Raw genomic sequence first — 17,260 nt, 5'->3', positions numbered from 1 at the left:
GCTCTCAGATACTTAGTTTATCTCACAGAGACACTTAGTTTATCTCACAGACACTTAGTAAGTGTAGCTCTCAAATACTTAGTTTATCTCACAGAGACACAAAGTTTTTCTCACAGACACTTAGTAAGTGTAGCTCTCAGATACTTAGTTTATCTCACAGAGACACAAAGTTTTTCTCACAGACACTTAGTAAGTGTAGCTCTCAGATACTTAGTTTATCTCACAAACACATAGTTTATCTCACAGACACATAGTTTATCTCACTGCAGACCCTTTTACTGCATATCTTGAAAATAAATGAAGAAAGGAGTTATTTAATAAGGCATTAGAAAGGATAAATAAAATAATAATCTATGAGAGAAATAACGGATTTAAGTTACATGATCAGAATCAAAACAAGATGAAACAAGTTCATGATTGATAAGAATTAAGAAAATACGGTTAAAGAAAGCAAAAAGAATGAAAAAAGATACAATGAAAAATCTAAAGGAATTTTAAAACTGAAGATTCAGATCAAAGAATAGAATAATTAAAGAAAGCAGATGATAAAGAAAAATTATAAATGGGTAAAAGTAGCAAATGAACAAATTAAAATTAATTAGTCCGTAGGTCTGAAATCTAAATAAAATGTACTTCAACACTTGATTTAAAAATTCACAACAAAATAGTTCTGACTTCAATCTTAAAGCTATAATTCGACGATATTTAAAGACATAACTTTTGCTATGTCAAATAATCAATATTAGAAATATCTTCAACTATATGAGAAGTACTAAATTATAGTTTAAGACGAGTAATCAATTATTTTGTTGACAATTACAAAGGATGGGTGCTATATTACCCTGAAAGGGATCTTTTTGGGGTAAAATATGAGTTAACATTTGAAGTGTAATTGATGTAGTTACCAAACAAATAATTTTACTAGTAGCTTGAAAATCAATCATGAAGTGAAATGGTTTGTGCACAATGCAAAAATGCTGTCTTGCATATACATTGGACTATTTAAGATTATAAATTCAGTCTAAAAGTCGTCTTATGTTTTCAAAGTTTTTTCTTTCTCACTAAAACCATATTAAAAAAAGAATACATGTCGAAAGGACGTTGAAAATGAAATGAAAGAAGGAAGATGGAAAGGATGTATAAAGCAGGTAGGAAGATGGATATGATGAATAAAGGAGATGGAAAGGATGAATAAAGGAAGTAGGAAGAAAGAAAGGATGCATAAGTGAAGGTAGGACAAAGAAAGGATGTAGAAGGAAGAAAGGATGAACAATAGAATAAATTATATTCTGTTATGAACTAATATATATAGCATTAATAGATATTTTTCAATTAACCTTTCAAAAGTGCAGTAAGTGTTATTAAAACAGTTAAAATAAATACTCCAGGGGGTGTTCTCGTCAACATTAAACATCCCCTATATATATATAATTTGTAAATAAAAATTTTGCACAGATGTTTTTATGATTTTTACCAAATTATTTATTCAATAAATCTAACAAGAATACATTCTTTTACTTTTGATAAACTAATAACGATCGTTTCCTTGTCAAAATGTTGTTTTTCTTTCTTTTGACTCTAAAATAGTCACCCCTTATAGCTACAGACCTGTCCTTGTTTTTATTGGTAATTAAAAAAAAGAATTAGAAATTAACATTAACCTAAATCTTTTTAAATTTCGACCGTTCATAAACTTTCACTGCAAGTTTGACTTTTATCGGTTTGCAGCTTTTAAAATAAATTTAGTCTTTTTCAAAAACTCTGATTTTATAATCCCTATATCTTAATAACTCAAGGTTTCTCAAAGTTTGAATGCTGAGTATGTGTCAAAGTCTTATTTTATATATGTTTAATATTGAACACTCTGTCTAACACACAGCTAAGTAGTGTATAAGGAAATAAAGATCTGAAAGTTGCTTTCATTATGGAATAGAACACAAAGGAATAAATAGTAAATTACATAAATTATGTCTTAAGAAATTCTATGTATTCTTCAAATGTATATTGTACAAATATGAATGTAGATTGTTTAATATGTAACAGTAAAATTAAAACCAAATTAAAAACGAAGATTTAACGCTAAAATGACATTTTGTCGAATTTGCTGTGTGCAAAAATAAATTATTTTTCATCTCTGAAATGCTTATCATCTTGCCTTCCCACGATTCTGTAACAGACATTAGCATTAATCTGTTCTATCTATTGTATGCTTTGAGACACCTAATCAACAAATTCCAAGATGGAGGTTCAGCAAATTAAACATGAAGTGTGAACCTCTCCACAAATTGCATTGGAAGGATTGCGGGTGGGCTAACAGTATCATCAAACTGTAATGGTGGAGACCAGTATTGAATATCATGAGATTTCAGATTATCAGGAGAAGACGACCACAGATCTCCAGTGTACAGGTACTCTGGTTCCTCATCAGCAAGCTGCAGGGTTATCACATAGTTGCATTGAGCTTTGATATCCCTGACCCCTAGAAACCCAGGGTTGATGTCTGTATGCATGTTTATCCAAGGTCCAAGTGGATGCTGGGAAACCCAAACCTCTGCCCCGCTTCCCTGCTCACAAAAGCAGCATGTATGTCCGTACAGCAGGTAGTACCAACCAGACCTCTCAAAGAGAATGGGAGCTTCATTGTTTATAGGAGATATTGATCCTGTGCTAGCTAAAGATCCCAGAGCATCATAGTAGTTTGGTGTCAGTTGTTCAATCACTAAAGCATGATTATTACCCCAAGCATCATATGCAATGTAAGCTGCTGCATTTTCATCATTAGGGTCGATCATGAGATTAAAATCTCCTCCTCCACTTTCTTCAATACCAGCCTTTTCTGTTACAATTGTAAAAGGTCCAGATGGGGAAGGGGAGACAGCCACCATCAATCTGGCATCAGGATAAGATGCCAGAGGGGAGCTTGCCGGCGCAAGATAATTGATCCACAGCACATACTCCTTGTTCTTTTTGTTGAAAATCACTTTGGGTCTAAAGTATATTCCTTCTGGTCTACTTTCTACAGGAAAGATATCAGCAACAAATGTCCAGTTGTGTAGGTCTGGAGAAGTGTAAAGGTTTACAGCATGATCATTTCTAAACCCGCATCTTCCAAACTCAGAATAGATTCCGGGACAATTTCTTGGCGGTATAATTCCTTTCTCAAGCTCACAATCCTGGTAGCCCATCCCGTACCAATGGAAAAGGTTGTTCTCTTCCCATCTCTCAACATTCCCATCATGGACATCCATTAGATTCCCGTCAGCATCTGTCCTGGGTATAGGGACGTTAACGTTTTATTTTTTTGAAAAACGATCGTTTTTTTCGTTTTCCTATCGTTTTTTGTTTCGTTTTCCGATCGTTTTAAAAACTATCGTTTTTTAAAAGTTTTTAAACAATTGTTTTTAAAATGATCGGAAAACAAAACAAAAAACGATAGGAAAACGAAAATAACGATCGTTTAATGATCGTTTTCAAAAACGATTAACAACCCTACCTGGGTACTGTGTTGTCTATGATGGCAGCTGTAATCAATGAAAGAAAAAAGGAAATACATAAAAATACAGATAAAATTTCCATAGTCTGAACAGATTTAAACTGTTTAAATCATTTTTGTTCAGACTTTATATCAAAAGAAAAAAAGATAAAGATGGATGCAGGTGTTCTTTTCTTATCTTTTCATACTTAGACTACACATTAGAGATGGGAACCAACACAATATTTCAAAACAAACTAATTTTTTCGTGAAGTATGGTGACTTTTAGAAAAATAGACGAAAATAAACGAACGTTATACAAACAAATTGGATAGATTAGAAAAATAAAATTTTTTGAACCAACTAGTCAAAATAGATGGAAAATGTACAATAATTCTAAATTCAAAATTTAACTGAAAACAAAATGGGTTGGTCACCAACGGGGAAAACAAAACTGAAAAAAGGCCAAACGCACCCATCTCTACTACACAGTTTTTAAAGTTAAACTTTGTTGCAAACTTTAGAATTTATGATTTCTTCTGATACTCAAATTCTTCTGCAGTGTCAATTCTGGCCGAGAAAACCTTACTTGCTATTTAGGTTTAATATCATACTTCTAAATACAGTTGTGTAGAGATGGGGATCGCTTTCGTAAGCAAATAATTTTTTAAAAAATTTGTTGTTAACGACATAAAACTAAAGCACTGCTCAAATAAAAAAAAAATTAACCAAAAATTACAAACAATTTTTAAAAAAGAAAGTTTTACTGAATGATTTTTTCGGACTTCGAGGCTGAAAAAACGATAATTTTTTTTTACAAAAATAAGAAATTTAATTTTTTTAACCGAAAATTACAAACAATTTTTTAAAATTGAAAGTTTATTTTACTGAATGATTTTTTTTGAACTTCCAAGCTTGGAAAAACGATAGTTTTTATGGAAATACGAAATTTAATTGAATGAACAATTTCACTGAACAATTGTTCAGTGAGAATACTAACGAAAAAAGAGTAAATAATAATTTTGAGAGGTAACAAAATTAAAACAGGATTGAAGAAACGAACGAAATGAATCGTCCACGAATGATGAACGAACAAAACGAATAAAAAGGTGAACGAGCCCATCTCTACGATGCAGTGGTGCATTGTGTTTTAAATGTCATGGGAATATAACTGTGGATGGATAATCCACAGCACGTGTCTCACACACCATGGATGAATAGGAATATTGTAGAGGGCGTCATCTCTTTCAATACAACGAGAACAATTGGTTTAGAAGGCCTGGGGGCGTTTTGAGTAGACTTAACTACGGGATAGGCAGTGCGACAGGCTTCCTGCATGTTAACAGAGTGATTTAGAGCACACCTTTTTCATTACATATACAATTCCTGGAAACCAAACTAGAGGGCTGAAACTAGCTTAAATTAAGTTTTGTAATCTGGTAAATTTCAAAGTTTCCTATAAGGGGGGAGAGTTTTGCATGTAATATATAGTAGACAGGTAAAGTTTGGACTAGGCATATTATAATGTATGCCTGAAATTTGCAAGTCATTGTTTCTTTATTTTAAGTTCTACTAGGGAGGTGTTGCAAAACATCCATGAGGCCACAAACTAACATTAGGAGCTTCATGACTCGCAAAATGGCATCCCAGCCAAATCATAACCAATCTAAATTGTCTCCGAGCCTCATGCTACGCCTGCCAGGCTAACCAACTCTGTCTTTACGTCTAGCAATCCGATATTACATTTATTTACAAATGTAGATCCACCAAAATCCTTTTTTTGAAAAATCAAAACCAATTTGTATTAAAAAGTCTACTTTTATTGAGATTTAGACTTCATACTTTCTTTTCTAAATTTCACAAATTCCTAAACTTGAGCATAACTACTGCAGCTTTATGTATAGATAGATTTATATCATTTCACAGGTGGATCAAGTAAACATCTAACTGGACTACCCTACCAACAATTCACAAAACATTATAGTTTTTGTGAAATACTTGGATAATTAAATACAATAAATGCACAAATTTAAGTATTTCTCAAAAAATAATATGTTTGTATGGAAGAGATAGGAAAGGATTTTGGTTGGGTGAGAGTTGGCTGGGAGGCCATTCTGCGAATCTAGAGGCTCTAGAGGTTAGTTTGGGGGGCTCAAGGATGCTCTACTTCCTCTCCCTCGTTCTACATAGATAGGGCAGGGCCAAATTAAGTAACTAACAAAAGTTTAAAAGATTTAAACAACTAATTCCGTTGACAACAAACCGTAAAAATAGTAATTAACAAACATTTGTTTGCCAAACTAATTTTTAACTTCAAAAGCAATCAGCTTTCATCAGATGGTAGAAATAGGAGTGCAAAGTTAAGTTAACAAACATAAGTGTGTGGAAAATTACGGAAGATTCCGTTGAAATTTGTAAGTAAAATTTGGTAAGTTCCTGGTTATAACAAATGGTTCGTATATAAGTTTAAATCAATTTTATAATTTCAAGTGTCATCCCATGCAAAGATGGCAACGTTAGGTACCCTTGAAACTTTTATCTGATCAATAATATGAAAGATATTGTCGTTTCTTGAAAGTGTTTATTTCTGATAATTCCAACATGGTTTCCTGCAGTAGTAATGGACAAGTCACTTTTGTGGAGAAACTACAATTGAAAATAAATAAATTTAAAATCTTTGAATATTTATATCTAATTCATACTTAATCAGACAATGCTTTTAAGGGTACCATTGTGAATTGAGCATTGCCATATTTGCATGGTGGATCTAGGGATGTTAACGTTTTCATTTTTCAGAAAAACGATCGTTTCGTTATGATAACGACGACGAAAAACCGAAAACGAAACGATCGTTTTTAAAAACGATCGTTTTTTTGAAAAGTTCGTTTTTTAACAATGGTCGTTTTTAAAACGATCGTTTCGTTAACGATCGTTAACGACGACCCTTCGTTAACGATCGTTAACGACAACCCTTCGTTAACGATCGTTAACGAAGAGAGGAAACCGACCTGAGGGCATCTGCACTTATCATTGAGTAGTTTTTAAGAAAATATCAAGGAGTTTTAACTCCCCCACAACTGTTAAACTTCATGTAAGACGACATTCAATGAGGTTGCAAGTAATTTTTTTCCAAAAACAACCGTTTTGATAAAGTTTGTCGTTTCGTTAACGATCGTTAACGACAACCCTTCGTTAACGATCGTTAACGACGACCTTTCGTTAACGTTCGTTAACGACGACCCTTCGTTAACGATCGTTAACGACGACCCTTTGTTAACGATCGTTAACATAATTGTCAATAAAAAAAATTTTAAAAACGATCGTTTTTTCAAAAACGATCGTTTTTTCAAAAACAATCGTATAAAAAACGGTCGCAAATCGTTGTAATAAAAACGATCGTTTTCAAAAACGATCGCTGTTCGTTTTCTAAAAGTTCAAAACGAGTGGGTCGTTTTTAAAAACGATCGTTTTTTTCCGAAAACGAAACGATCGTTTTTGAAAACGAAACAAAAAACGATCGTTTAACGATCGTTTACAAAAACGATTAACAACCCTAGGTGGATCACTTGAAATTATGCCTACAGTCCCTTTATTAAACGTTTAAAGAGGACCAGGACCGATTCACAAGTGTACATCGTTAACCTTTAAACCTAAATCTGATCGTGTAAAATATTGTCGTTTTTCAGGAATAACACTTTCTTCATTGTTATAATTGTCAATTTCATATAGAAACACGGTGGTAGGCAATTTATATCAATACAATGAAGACGACTTTTTTGTACTTAAACTTGTAATTCGAAAAAACGTGCTAACAATAAAACCTTAGATAAAACAGTTAACATAAAAAATAACCCACATTTGAAAAGCAACAATGGGTATCTCTTGCATTTAAAAATCAAAGCTTTTAAGAATATCGTTGTAAAACTTCCATAAATGGTCAATTGAAATTACGGCTGAACAGATTGATAAAGTCAATGCCCAACTCTAGCTCTAAGGAAACAAAATAATCCACTTACTTTGCTTTTATTACAAATTACTTTGAGATTGTTAAAATGTCAAATTCAACTAAAGTGAGAGTTACATTCTTACCTTTCTACAACTTACGGGTTTTTAATCTAATCATTACATAAATACAGCAGACAAGCAGTTATAACTTCATTACCTGACGGCTTCCAGAGCTGGTAACTTTTGGATTATGTAAACTTAACGCAGAACCGAAGATCAAAATTAAATCTCATTTGAGTTCATCTGAACGTTGACAATGCCAGGGAAATTATAAAGAAATTTTATAAAAAATTCTTAAAATTCGATCAAAATTCATAAAATTTTATCATTATGAATATATATCAAACGGACAGTATATATTCAGTAAATTCGTCTCATGAGGTCTCCTCCTTTCAGGGCTCCATGAAGTCTCATTCTTTGTGGGCTCTAAAGTTTCATTTTTTGCGGGCATTGAAGTCTCATCCTTTGTGGGCTCTGAAGTCTCATTTTTTGCGGGCATTGAAGTCTCATCCTTTGTGGGCTCTGAAGTCTCATCCTTTGTGGGCATTGAAGTCTCATCCTTTGTGGGCTCTGAAGTCTCATCATTTGTGGGCTCTGAAGTCTCCTCCGTTGTGGGCTCTGAAGTCTCATCATTTGTGGGCTCTGAAGTCTCATCATTTGTGGGCTCTACAGTCTCATCATTTGTGGGCTCTGAAGTCTCATCCTTTGTGGGCTCTGAAGTCTTATCATTTGTGGGCTCTGAAGTCTCCTCCGTTGTGGGTATATATTTCCCTGTATTTATCATAAACTCTAATCATAGACAAATGCCTGATTAAGTTTTTTAAATTAATGTTCATGAGAACCAACATTAAACAATCCTGCAATTATTTACTAATCAAACCAATGCATTTAATGCCATATGCAGCTTAATAAGCAGTGGTAGGCGATTATATAAATACAAGTGTTACGCGAGCCATGCTGCGTGTAGAAAGTCTGCTTGTCACCCCTGGGTATTTCTGAGTTCTCCCTGAAGATCTGTACGGAATGTATTGTGAAAGAACTAGTTTAGGAACTGCTTACAGACCGACTGCGCAGACGCAAGATTTCTCCGGGAGTAGTAAATAATTTATATCAGTATATGTTTATTCGTTTTGCAAGTATTAGCCGTGTTCAGAATTCTGGGATCACTGTGGTAACTATTTTATATATATTTATGCTTATCGGTTTGATTATAGTATGATTGATATTTATATACATGTTTATTGGTTCCTAGCCACAGTTTTTTAATGCCTGAGTGAATTATTTGTTGTAGTTGTATGATTTGTCACTCAAAGCTTTTTCTGTGGGTTTATTAAACTTATTTAGATTGAAGGCTCAGAGAAATAAACGTTCGGAACCTTACTATCATCCTTTTATTATGAAGAGCGTTGAGAGAAGGGAGTCTTACGATCCGGTCCTGAGAAATACCACACGGTATATATATTAGGTCTTTAGGGAAATCGCTAAGTAGCGAAACAACAAGGTAGACACCTTTCGATTTCAATTTTGATTCAAATCAAACTGTGAACCAGTATGGATACATATACACATAAAAGTCGAGAGAAGCGATTAATTAAAAAAGCTTCTATTTGATTACTTGTGAACTTGTATTTCGATAAAGCTTGTTAACAATCAAAGCTTAAATAAAAAGTCTTCATCATTGTATTGATATAATCGCCTACCACTGAAGATGAAAAAAGAACTCGATACTACGGTTTGAAGTATTGAGAACTAACGAAAATATAATACACTAGCTTGGGAACCCAACGTTGCCAAGGCTACTCATAGTTACTCTCGCCGTTTACCCGCACATGGTCTTAAACTACTATTTTTCCCTTAAATGTCGACCCTCATAACAAAAAATCTCAAAACCAAGCTTAAACAGTTCCTGAGTTCCCGAGTTTTCAAATCAAAGTTTGAGGCAAATTTGTTCAGGAGTTTATGAGTTTTGATCGGACATGCAAATAAACAAACAAAGAGAGATTACTACTTTATATATATATATATATATGAATGCAAACAAATATATTAGATAAAATTTAATTCGAAAAAAGCTTGTTAACACTCAAAACAAAAATAAAAAGTCGTCTTCATTGTAGTGATATAATTACCACCGTATTTTAAATAATTTTGCGAAAAAAAAACAGCAAGTTTGAGCTACAGAGAACTTTAAATGCAAAATAATCCATATTCTTCAGTCTCATCCTTTGTGTATTCCAGTATATTTGTTAAATTTGTGCAGATTTTTAATGTCTTCTACTATTTATTATAAATAGACAACTTCGTCCATCATGATTGGAAACAACTTTATTTGCGACTCCTTCTCGAATCCTTGATTGTCCTTATAACTAACTAATCGTTATACATTTGCTATCAAATAGAACATCAAAACTCATTCTACTGAATTACATTAAAATACATACAGGGTTAACCACAAAGTATGAGACTATAAAGACGACCCAAAATTCTAGAAATATGACGATTTGATTTGATACGCAAAAGATTTTGATGGTTAACTTAATGATCATTCACAGATATATGACAGTTTTGGCCTCCAAGGAACCTGGAATGCAAGAAAACTAAACAGATTCCCTACAGTCGTCTCTGAAGTCTTATCCTTTGCGGTAACCCTGTATGTCTATAAAAATTTATAAAAGTTAATGAATAAGACGACATTGATGAACAGCTTAATATTTGGCAAAAGTAAAAATAATTACTTTGAACATCCGACGTAAAAGAGTAAATAGAGGTCAAACCATGCAATTTGCTATAATAAAAAAGTATCATAAAAAATTGTTCTAGCTTCTAAGAATTGTTTTTGTTGCATTACAATAAACTATCCCCATAATTATTTGGAAGCATATTGCTTGTTTATTGCAGAATAATATATCTCAGAAAAAGAGACGTACATATACAGGGTGTCCCCTTGCATATTAGACTATTAACGAGCTCGTATTTTCTGGAAGACGACATTAATGCGATTTTCTAGGGATCCATGTGAGAGATATTTTTCTCATGTTAAACATGGTTTCCTTATCAGGGAAGTTTAACCCCTGGAAATTCGTTAGCAAAAAGTCGCTGGATCAATGGAACCCTCTTACTTACTTTAACATATGTGAATATTTAATGAACATATAGTTTATAAAAGTTCTTTGTTGAATAGAAAATCTAAATTCCGCCGCCATGTTGTTGACAGTGACTTTATACGATTGTTCCAAAGCAAATCTATCTCGAGATAGATATTTTAAAAACTTAGGAAGCGCATCGTCGTCCAAAATAACGAGCCTGTTAATAGTCTAATATGATAGGGGACACCCTGTAGTTCAAAACTTGCATTTTCAATCAGCTAACAAAGACTAATCCTAATCCCTTTGAATTTTACATGGGAATTGAATTGACTATATCGCCTTAATTCTGTGATACAATTTTAAAATTCACTTTCGCATATATTAAAGCTCTTGAGAAAGTATGACAAAAGTAAACTGTCAAAGTTTCGCGAAGAAATTTGTACTTTTTTGCACTCCCCTTTTCAAAGTAAATAAACAATTTTTTTAAATTTTCCTTTATTAAAACATACAGGGTGTCCCACGAAGCATAGTTTAAAATGTCTTCTTCCATAATTTGTTAAGTTGTTTAATACCAAAGACAATAATAAAATATTATATAGGAGTCATATTATAGTATATTTAACTTCAAAGTAAAATATATTTGAGCAAAAGATTTTTTAAACGAAATAAACTGCGAACAGCCTTTTATTTCTAATACAGTATAAGGAAGACGACATTTAAAATTATTTACTAACTGTCATGTTTTGTAGGACACCCTGTATATTTAAGCACCTTTTATTCATAAACTTTTTTATCTTGTTTTACATAAGCTTTTTCTAAACAACTGCATTTTTTAATAAAAACGAAAAATTTACAAAATAATTTTTTTTGATATAAACATGTAAATACGGGGTGGTGAACTAGTGATAGCACTACTTATAAATCTTGAGGCGTCAGTGCTTCAAAATAATTTGAAATCTCATTCTTTTCGGGCATTGAGCTAGAAGAGGTAGGCCAGCCACAATGATTTTCGTCCGACCCATATTCTTCTCGTTTTTCTCGATCCGGGCCACCTCAAAAACTTTTGCCCCTTCGCTTTAAATGGGTTTAAAGTGCCCAATCCTTATGATTAAAGATAAATCCAATAAGAAGAAAAAATATGAGGTTATAAAATCTCGAATTATTAGTTTACTATGTGTAAAAGTAAAAAGATTGTTGTCGTGACTGAATCTTTGAAATGTCGTCGTCGAAAATTTACCCTCTTCACGTCTCAAAAGAGAAAGATGAAAATTTCCCTGTATGATAATTGTAGGAATGCAGTATGGTTTTTGGTTTATTATATTGACGTAATAAGCATAGGGGTGTCAGAAGTATTTTTTTGCTTTTTTTTCAAAACGTCCCATGAATATACGGCTGGGCACCACATTCCCACTTTTTAAAATCGTTCTGTTCCTTTCTAGAACGATCATGAGGGCCTTCAGCTAGATTGTTCGGTTCCGTTATTGGTGTTCTTAGTTAAGAACGTTTCCATCCCCCGTTCCTTGAAAAGGGGATTGTACAATTTGTAGATTTAAAAAAATAATCAATATTTCAATGATATTAAAAAGATATATAAATGAACAAGCTGAAGAGTCCAGCGTTGCCCGTGGGGAAAAAAAATTTGAAAAAAATTTAGCCTTTGTCACCCCCAGGCTACCCATGAGTGTCCACAAAAAATTTCAGCCCATTCGGTCTAGCCGTTTGGCCGGCCAGAGGGAACATTTATTGTTTTTTTTTATGCAGACTATTGAAAACTTTTTCTTTCAACCTAAATATCCCCTCCCTCACGGGAGAGGGAGGCCGGGGAAAGATGGGGCGTACATCTTTACAGTCTTTTACCCTTTTCATAAAATAAACTCTAGCAGACATAATAATATTATGGCTTTTGAAATTAGGTATTACAATGCTAATTCATAGCAAAGCCGATATCGAATTCGTCACTGAATTCCCATGTTTTTTGGGACAACCTGTACATAAAGAATATGTGAATTTTTTTCAGAATTCTTTCTAAATCTTTTAGCTATTGAGAGATGTCTATTTTTTAAAGTATTTTATTTTAGTCTAAGCTTTAGTTTTAAGAAGTATAAAATAGTTACAAAACTACATTTTCTATTTTTAACTTTGACTATGCTTAATCTAGATTAAAACGGAAAGATGTACAAATATATAAGAATTTAAAAATTTAAGGAAAATTTTTGTCGAAAATTCATTGTGCTGATTTTTTTCATCAAGAATATAATGTAAAATAACTGCATGACTGGGTTGGCTTTAAGACCTAGTAGCTCCTCTAGTTTTGATTTTACGTAATAGTGTGAGAATACCATATTTTCGGGTTACATTTACAAACCATAAATAAATAAAATGTAGTTCTTTAAAAAAACTCCTAAAAAGAGTTTTTTTCGATTTAAAAGATTTCATCCTACTGTAAAATTTACTTTATTTTGACACAGTTTCCATATTTAGTTTGAGCCTCAATATAACTGTAAATGGACTCTGTAACTACTAACTAGATATATAGCGTCAATGTTGTTTATGTTCTATTATTATTCTTTGGCTGGTCCAGTAATATAAAATGTCAAGGAAGGAAGCATCTAGAAAATATGCATTGTATGCTTCAACAAACATCTAGTATTCATGGAATATACAAAATAATGAATAGATTATACATTTGTCCAAACAAATGAAACAAAAATCATTTTTGATTTTTATATATTCATATTTTTATGTCTCAATATTATATTTCAGATGATTTTGTTTTGTAAAAAATAAAAATTTTTGATGACTGTAACTTTTTTGGCGAAAGTGTTTAAAAAATCTCAAATATATCATAGCTTTTTTTATTTGATCTACAGATCTAAGATTTACATATTTTTAAGACCCTTCATAAAAGGATGGTATTACAAAAGTGGCATGAATATACATGTAAACTTGAACATAAATGTAATTTTTTTTAATCCTGATTGTTATTTTTTCGCGCGAGAGCGTGAATTTTTAGTTTCACAGTTTCTCACAAATCTGTGCAGGAGATTTTTCACCTTTTGCGAATGTTTGACCATTAAAAAACAAAGAATTCAAAAGACATTTTGTCCAATATTAAAAATTGTATCGCACCTTAAAAATTGACAAAGTTTTATAACAATTTTTCTAAATGGTTTAAACCAAGGCTGAAAATGGCGGGAAAAAATGTTTAACCCTATCACAATTGAATTATTTTTGTTTAATATAGATGGGGGTGGGGGTGTTTCCCCCCCCCCTATGAGTTTGCCCTTAGAGTTGAGATAGGGAAGTTTGATTCATGTCCCTAGTCAAACTATTCAAGGGCTGCTCATTAAAAAAATAGACCCCTAACTTTGAAGGTTTGGGTGTAAGGGAGGATTTTTAAAAAGTTCAAAAAGTATGTCGAAAAAATTTTTATAATAATTTTGTTTACTTTTGACAAATATTAACATATGACACATGTTTTTAAACCCATTTTCATTGTCTTTTCAAATATGTAAGTAAGCACAGTAGCTTAATTAATAAATAAATTATTAACCATTTCTGATTTTTTTGAAACACCGACCCACCGTTTGACCGTTCTCCACCCTATGAATAAAAACAAAAATTGTTTGCAAATTTGTTCACAACTATGATGTTGAAAAAGTGAAAAAGTTTGGCGTTCTAATGTAATCCATTTTTTAATTATTCAGAAAAAACCACAAGAAGGCGTAGTTAAAAACCCCCCCCCCCCCCAAATCGTGTAAGGGTAAAAAAGCTTGACCTTTTTGGATAATTATTCTAAAATGTTAAAGTTTTGTTTGAACCTTAAAATTTGATTTTTTACTGTTTAAATCAACATTGAAAACCGCAGTTTTTTAACCCATTTGTGCATGTTTTGTGCTAAAAGTGAACAAAAATCAAAAATATTAATTCGGACTTCTTTAATTTAATCATCTGTTTAATATCCTTAAAGGGAGTGTTCGCTAAAAATGAAAGGCGATGTAGGCATAATGGCGAAACATAATCGCTATTGATCGCTTCTAATCCTTCTTCTATCTGTTGCGTCTAAAAGGAGAAAATTGTTAAAACGACTTATACTGAAGAACGTAGCGTCCAAATAAATTCAGAAAGTTGCAATATACGACTCGGATCGTAAAATAATCAATTTAATTTCAAACAAATCATTCACATATTTGAAACTAAAGCCATCGATTATTTTTCGACGCATTCGTATTAATAATTCATAATATTTGATATTTGTTTAATACACAATGCACTTTAAACGACTTTTTTTGCGCTTGGTGTCTCTGCAACGTGTAATCACTCAAGGCATCAAGAGCAGAGACATCTGGCGGCCAATTATTTTGGCGTTTTATATATTATATACACAACGAATAAAAATATTATGAAATATTAACTATATATGAATGCGTCGAAAAATAATCGATGATTATGGGTTGTAATATCTAAATGATTTGTTTGAAATTAAATTTATTTTATTACGATCCGAGTCGTATATTGCAACTTTCTGAACTTGTATGGACGCTACGTCAAAACTCAAAAGCGATTATTTTTCGACGTAAGCCTGTACCCCATTCCATTTTTTCGCAAAAACTCCCTTTAAGGATCTTCTGTTGATTTAAATAAAGCTGAATTTGTGAATACGTCAGGAATCTCTTTTGAATACAAAATAGCCAATAATCGTTAATGAAAATTTTCAAATGTAGTCAAGTACGAATATATCTTTGTAACATACAAATGAAAAGACATAAATTTATATTTATCATTATTTAATAAATTTGTTTTACAATGTTTTTTTAAGCAGCACACAGAGTTTTAGTTAGCTCATAAAGCTTTATAATCGATATATTTAATATATCGGAGTTAATTCAGTAGAATCTAGCAACGTACATGGCATACACAGATAAAACTAGAAATGTATTTGAAGGAGTCTTTATTACAAACTTAGGTTTATAATTATCTTTGCAACCATGGTGTAAACCTTTGATATCTGACCCAACTGAATCAATAGTTTGAAATAACTTTTGATTCAGTTGGGTTGCAAAGAGATTAGAAAATCAGAGTTTTTGGCAATGACACAATTTTTTTGTTCTTAAAATGGGTCTGGTTTGTGAAATGGGTCTGTTTACACTGCACAATTGCTGTGTTTCATGGTTATTGAACTTTTTAAAGTTAAATCTTGATTTTCAAAGTCGTCCTACTATTCCAGAGTTTTATGGTTATCACTGTATGTAAGGATTAAACAAGTTTAAATCAAATGTTTAGTTCCTTTAACTTCACATACAGGGTTAACCACTAAGAATGAGACTGTAAAGATGACATTAAACTCCATAAATTGGACGATCTCTAATTTTTAATTAGTCGTCCGCCTTGAATTTAAGTTTTATATGGTTTGTCTAATGATTTGGAAAATTAAAAAAAAAGTTTATAGTTGTATGGAGTTATGAGTATATATTGAACAGACAAATTTTCGTACAATCGTCTTTAAAGTCTCATCCTTTGTGGGTAACTCTGTACTAAAGAATGGTAAACTGTGGTCAAAGTTATCGTGTAAGAATATAAAAACTTAATCCCTGCACATATTGTTCTATCTGTGTAGTCTGTTACATATTGTTTTAGCGAAGAATTATCAGAGTTTAGAACTGATTAGTTGGCAATAGCCAGGTCCAGAAAATGAAGAAATCCTAGAAATTAGAAAAAAGTTAATTAATTGAGTTAAAAGGATGTATAACATGATGTTAGATGGACAATTAAAGGGACTGTAAAGGAAAAATGAAAGGGGGTATAGGCTGAAAGTTATTCACTTTAGCCTTTGATCGTGACCCATGAAAGTTAAATCTGATGTTCCTGTCTCGATAAATTGGTATAAAACTGTGTTAAAATTATACGAAAGTTCATATATGTAAAATTTAGAAAATCTTAAACTTAAATCACGTGACCAGAACTATCACCAATGGCAGAGCAATATACTGGTCAAATGTCTCCGCCTGTATCACGAGACCACTTTACTGCACTGCCATGGTGGAATTTCTGGTCAAGCAATACGGACGTATTAATGATATTATGAATTAAATCTATAAGAAATAGAAATAACAAATATAAAATTAGAATTGGAGTAAACCTAAGTTACAATTAGCTTTCTCTGGGATATCATCGTGTTCAGATTGGTTGCATATTTGCTAAATTTGACCTTTTTAAACCCACTACTTTTATACAAAATTGTATATTTATTAATTTTCGTATAAATTTGACAAAGTTGTAAATCAGTTTCTCGTAATAGGAACATCAGATATAATTTTCATGGGTCGCGATCGAGAGCTAAAGTGATTAGCTTTCAGCCTATACCCCCTTTCATTTTTCCTTTACAGTCCCTTTAAGTTGCAATCTGAAGTCTGTTGATAAAACAGAAAAGCTATAAAAAATATACGTGTTCTAAAAGTGAGGATTAAAACTCCTTCAGTAAATCTTGAAGTTGAGATTGAAAACTATTGAACTAATTAATTCAGCCCCATTTACATAATGAAGTTAATTAATGTTAATTACCTTGACGACTACTTCTTCTTCTACTACTAGCTCGTCTCTCAACCTTCTTTCCTGAATATTTTTGGATTAGAAAATAATTGGGTCCGTCCTAGTATACAATTTTTAGACCCCTCCCACCTTATCATTTTATACATGA

The 17,260-nt window shown here is 32.2% G+C and overlaps 2 protein-coding genes across 3 annotated transcripts in view; both read right to left on the bottom strand.

Moving 5' to 3' along the window:
- Positions 1-1,965: 1,965 nt before the first annotated feature.
- LOC111702366 (uncharacterized) lies at positions 1,966-3,588 on the bottom strand. 2 transcript variants are annotated; one of them, XM_023474026.1, is made up of 2 exons: positions 3,494-3,588; positions 1,966-3,270 (listed from the first exon to the last, which is right to left on the bottom strand). In XM_023474026.1, the coding sequence occupies exons 1-2, from the start codon at positions 3,574-3,576 to the stop codon at positions 2,256-2,258; spliced, it is 1,098 nt and encodes a 365-aa protein (XP_023329794.1). In that variant the 5' UTR covers positions 3,577-3,588; the 3' UTR covers positions 1,966-2,255. The 2 variants fall into 2 exon arrangements, with proteins under 2 accessions (XP_023329794.1, XP_023329796.1); XM_023474028.1 differs by having other exon boundaries at positions 1,966-3,265; positions 3,494-3,580.
- Positions 3,589-15,823: 12,235 nt separating this feature from the next.
- LOC111702367 (uncharacterized) overlaps positions 15,824-17,260 on the bottom strand; it is a 27,122-nt gene continuing 25,685 nt past the window's right edge. The window contains exons 12-13 of the mRNA XM_023474029.1: positions 17,125-17,175; positions 15,824-16,265 (exon numbers count right to left, since the gene is read on the bottom strand). Of these exons, the coding sequence (XP_023329797.1) occupies positions 16,228-16,265; positions 17,125-17,175 (89 nt within the window). The 3' untranslated portion in view covers positions 15,824-16,227. The remainder of the gene's footprint in view (positions 16,266-17,124; positions 17,176-17,260) is intronic.

This window comes from Eurytemora carolleeae, unplaced genomic scaffold (genome assembly GCF_000591075.1).
Source record: "Eurytemora carolleeae unplaced genomic scaffold, Eaff_2.0 scaffold428, whole genome shotgun sequence".
In the NCBI taxonomy this organism is placed as follows: Eukaryota; Metazoa; Arthropoda; class Copepoda; order Calanoida; family Temoridae; genus Eurytemora; species Eurytemora carolleeae.
This window is presented reverse-complemented; position numbering and strand designations above follow the sequence as displayed.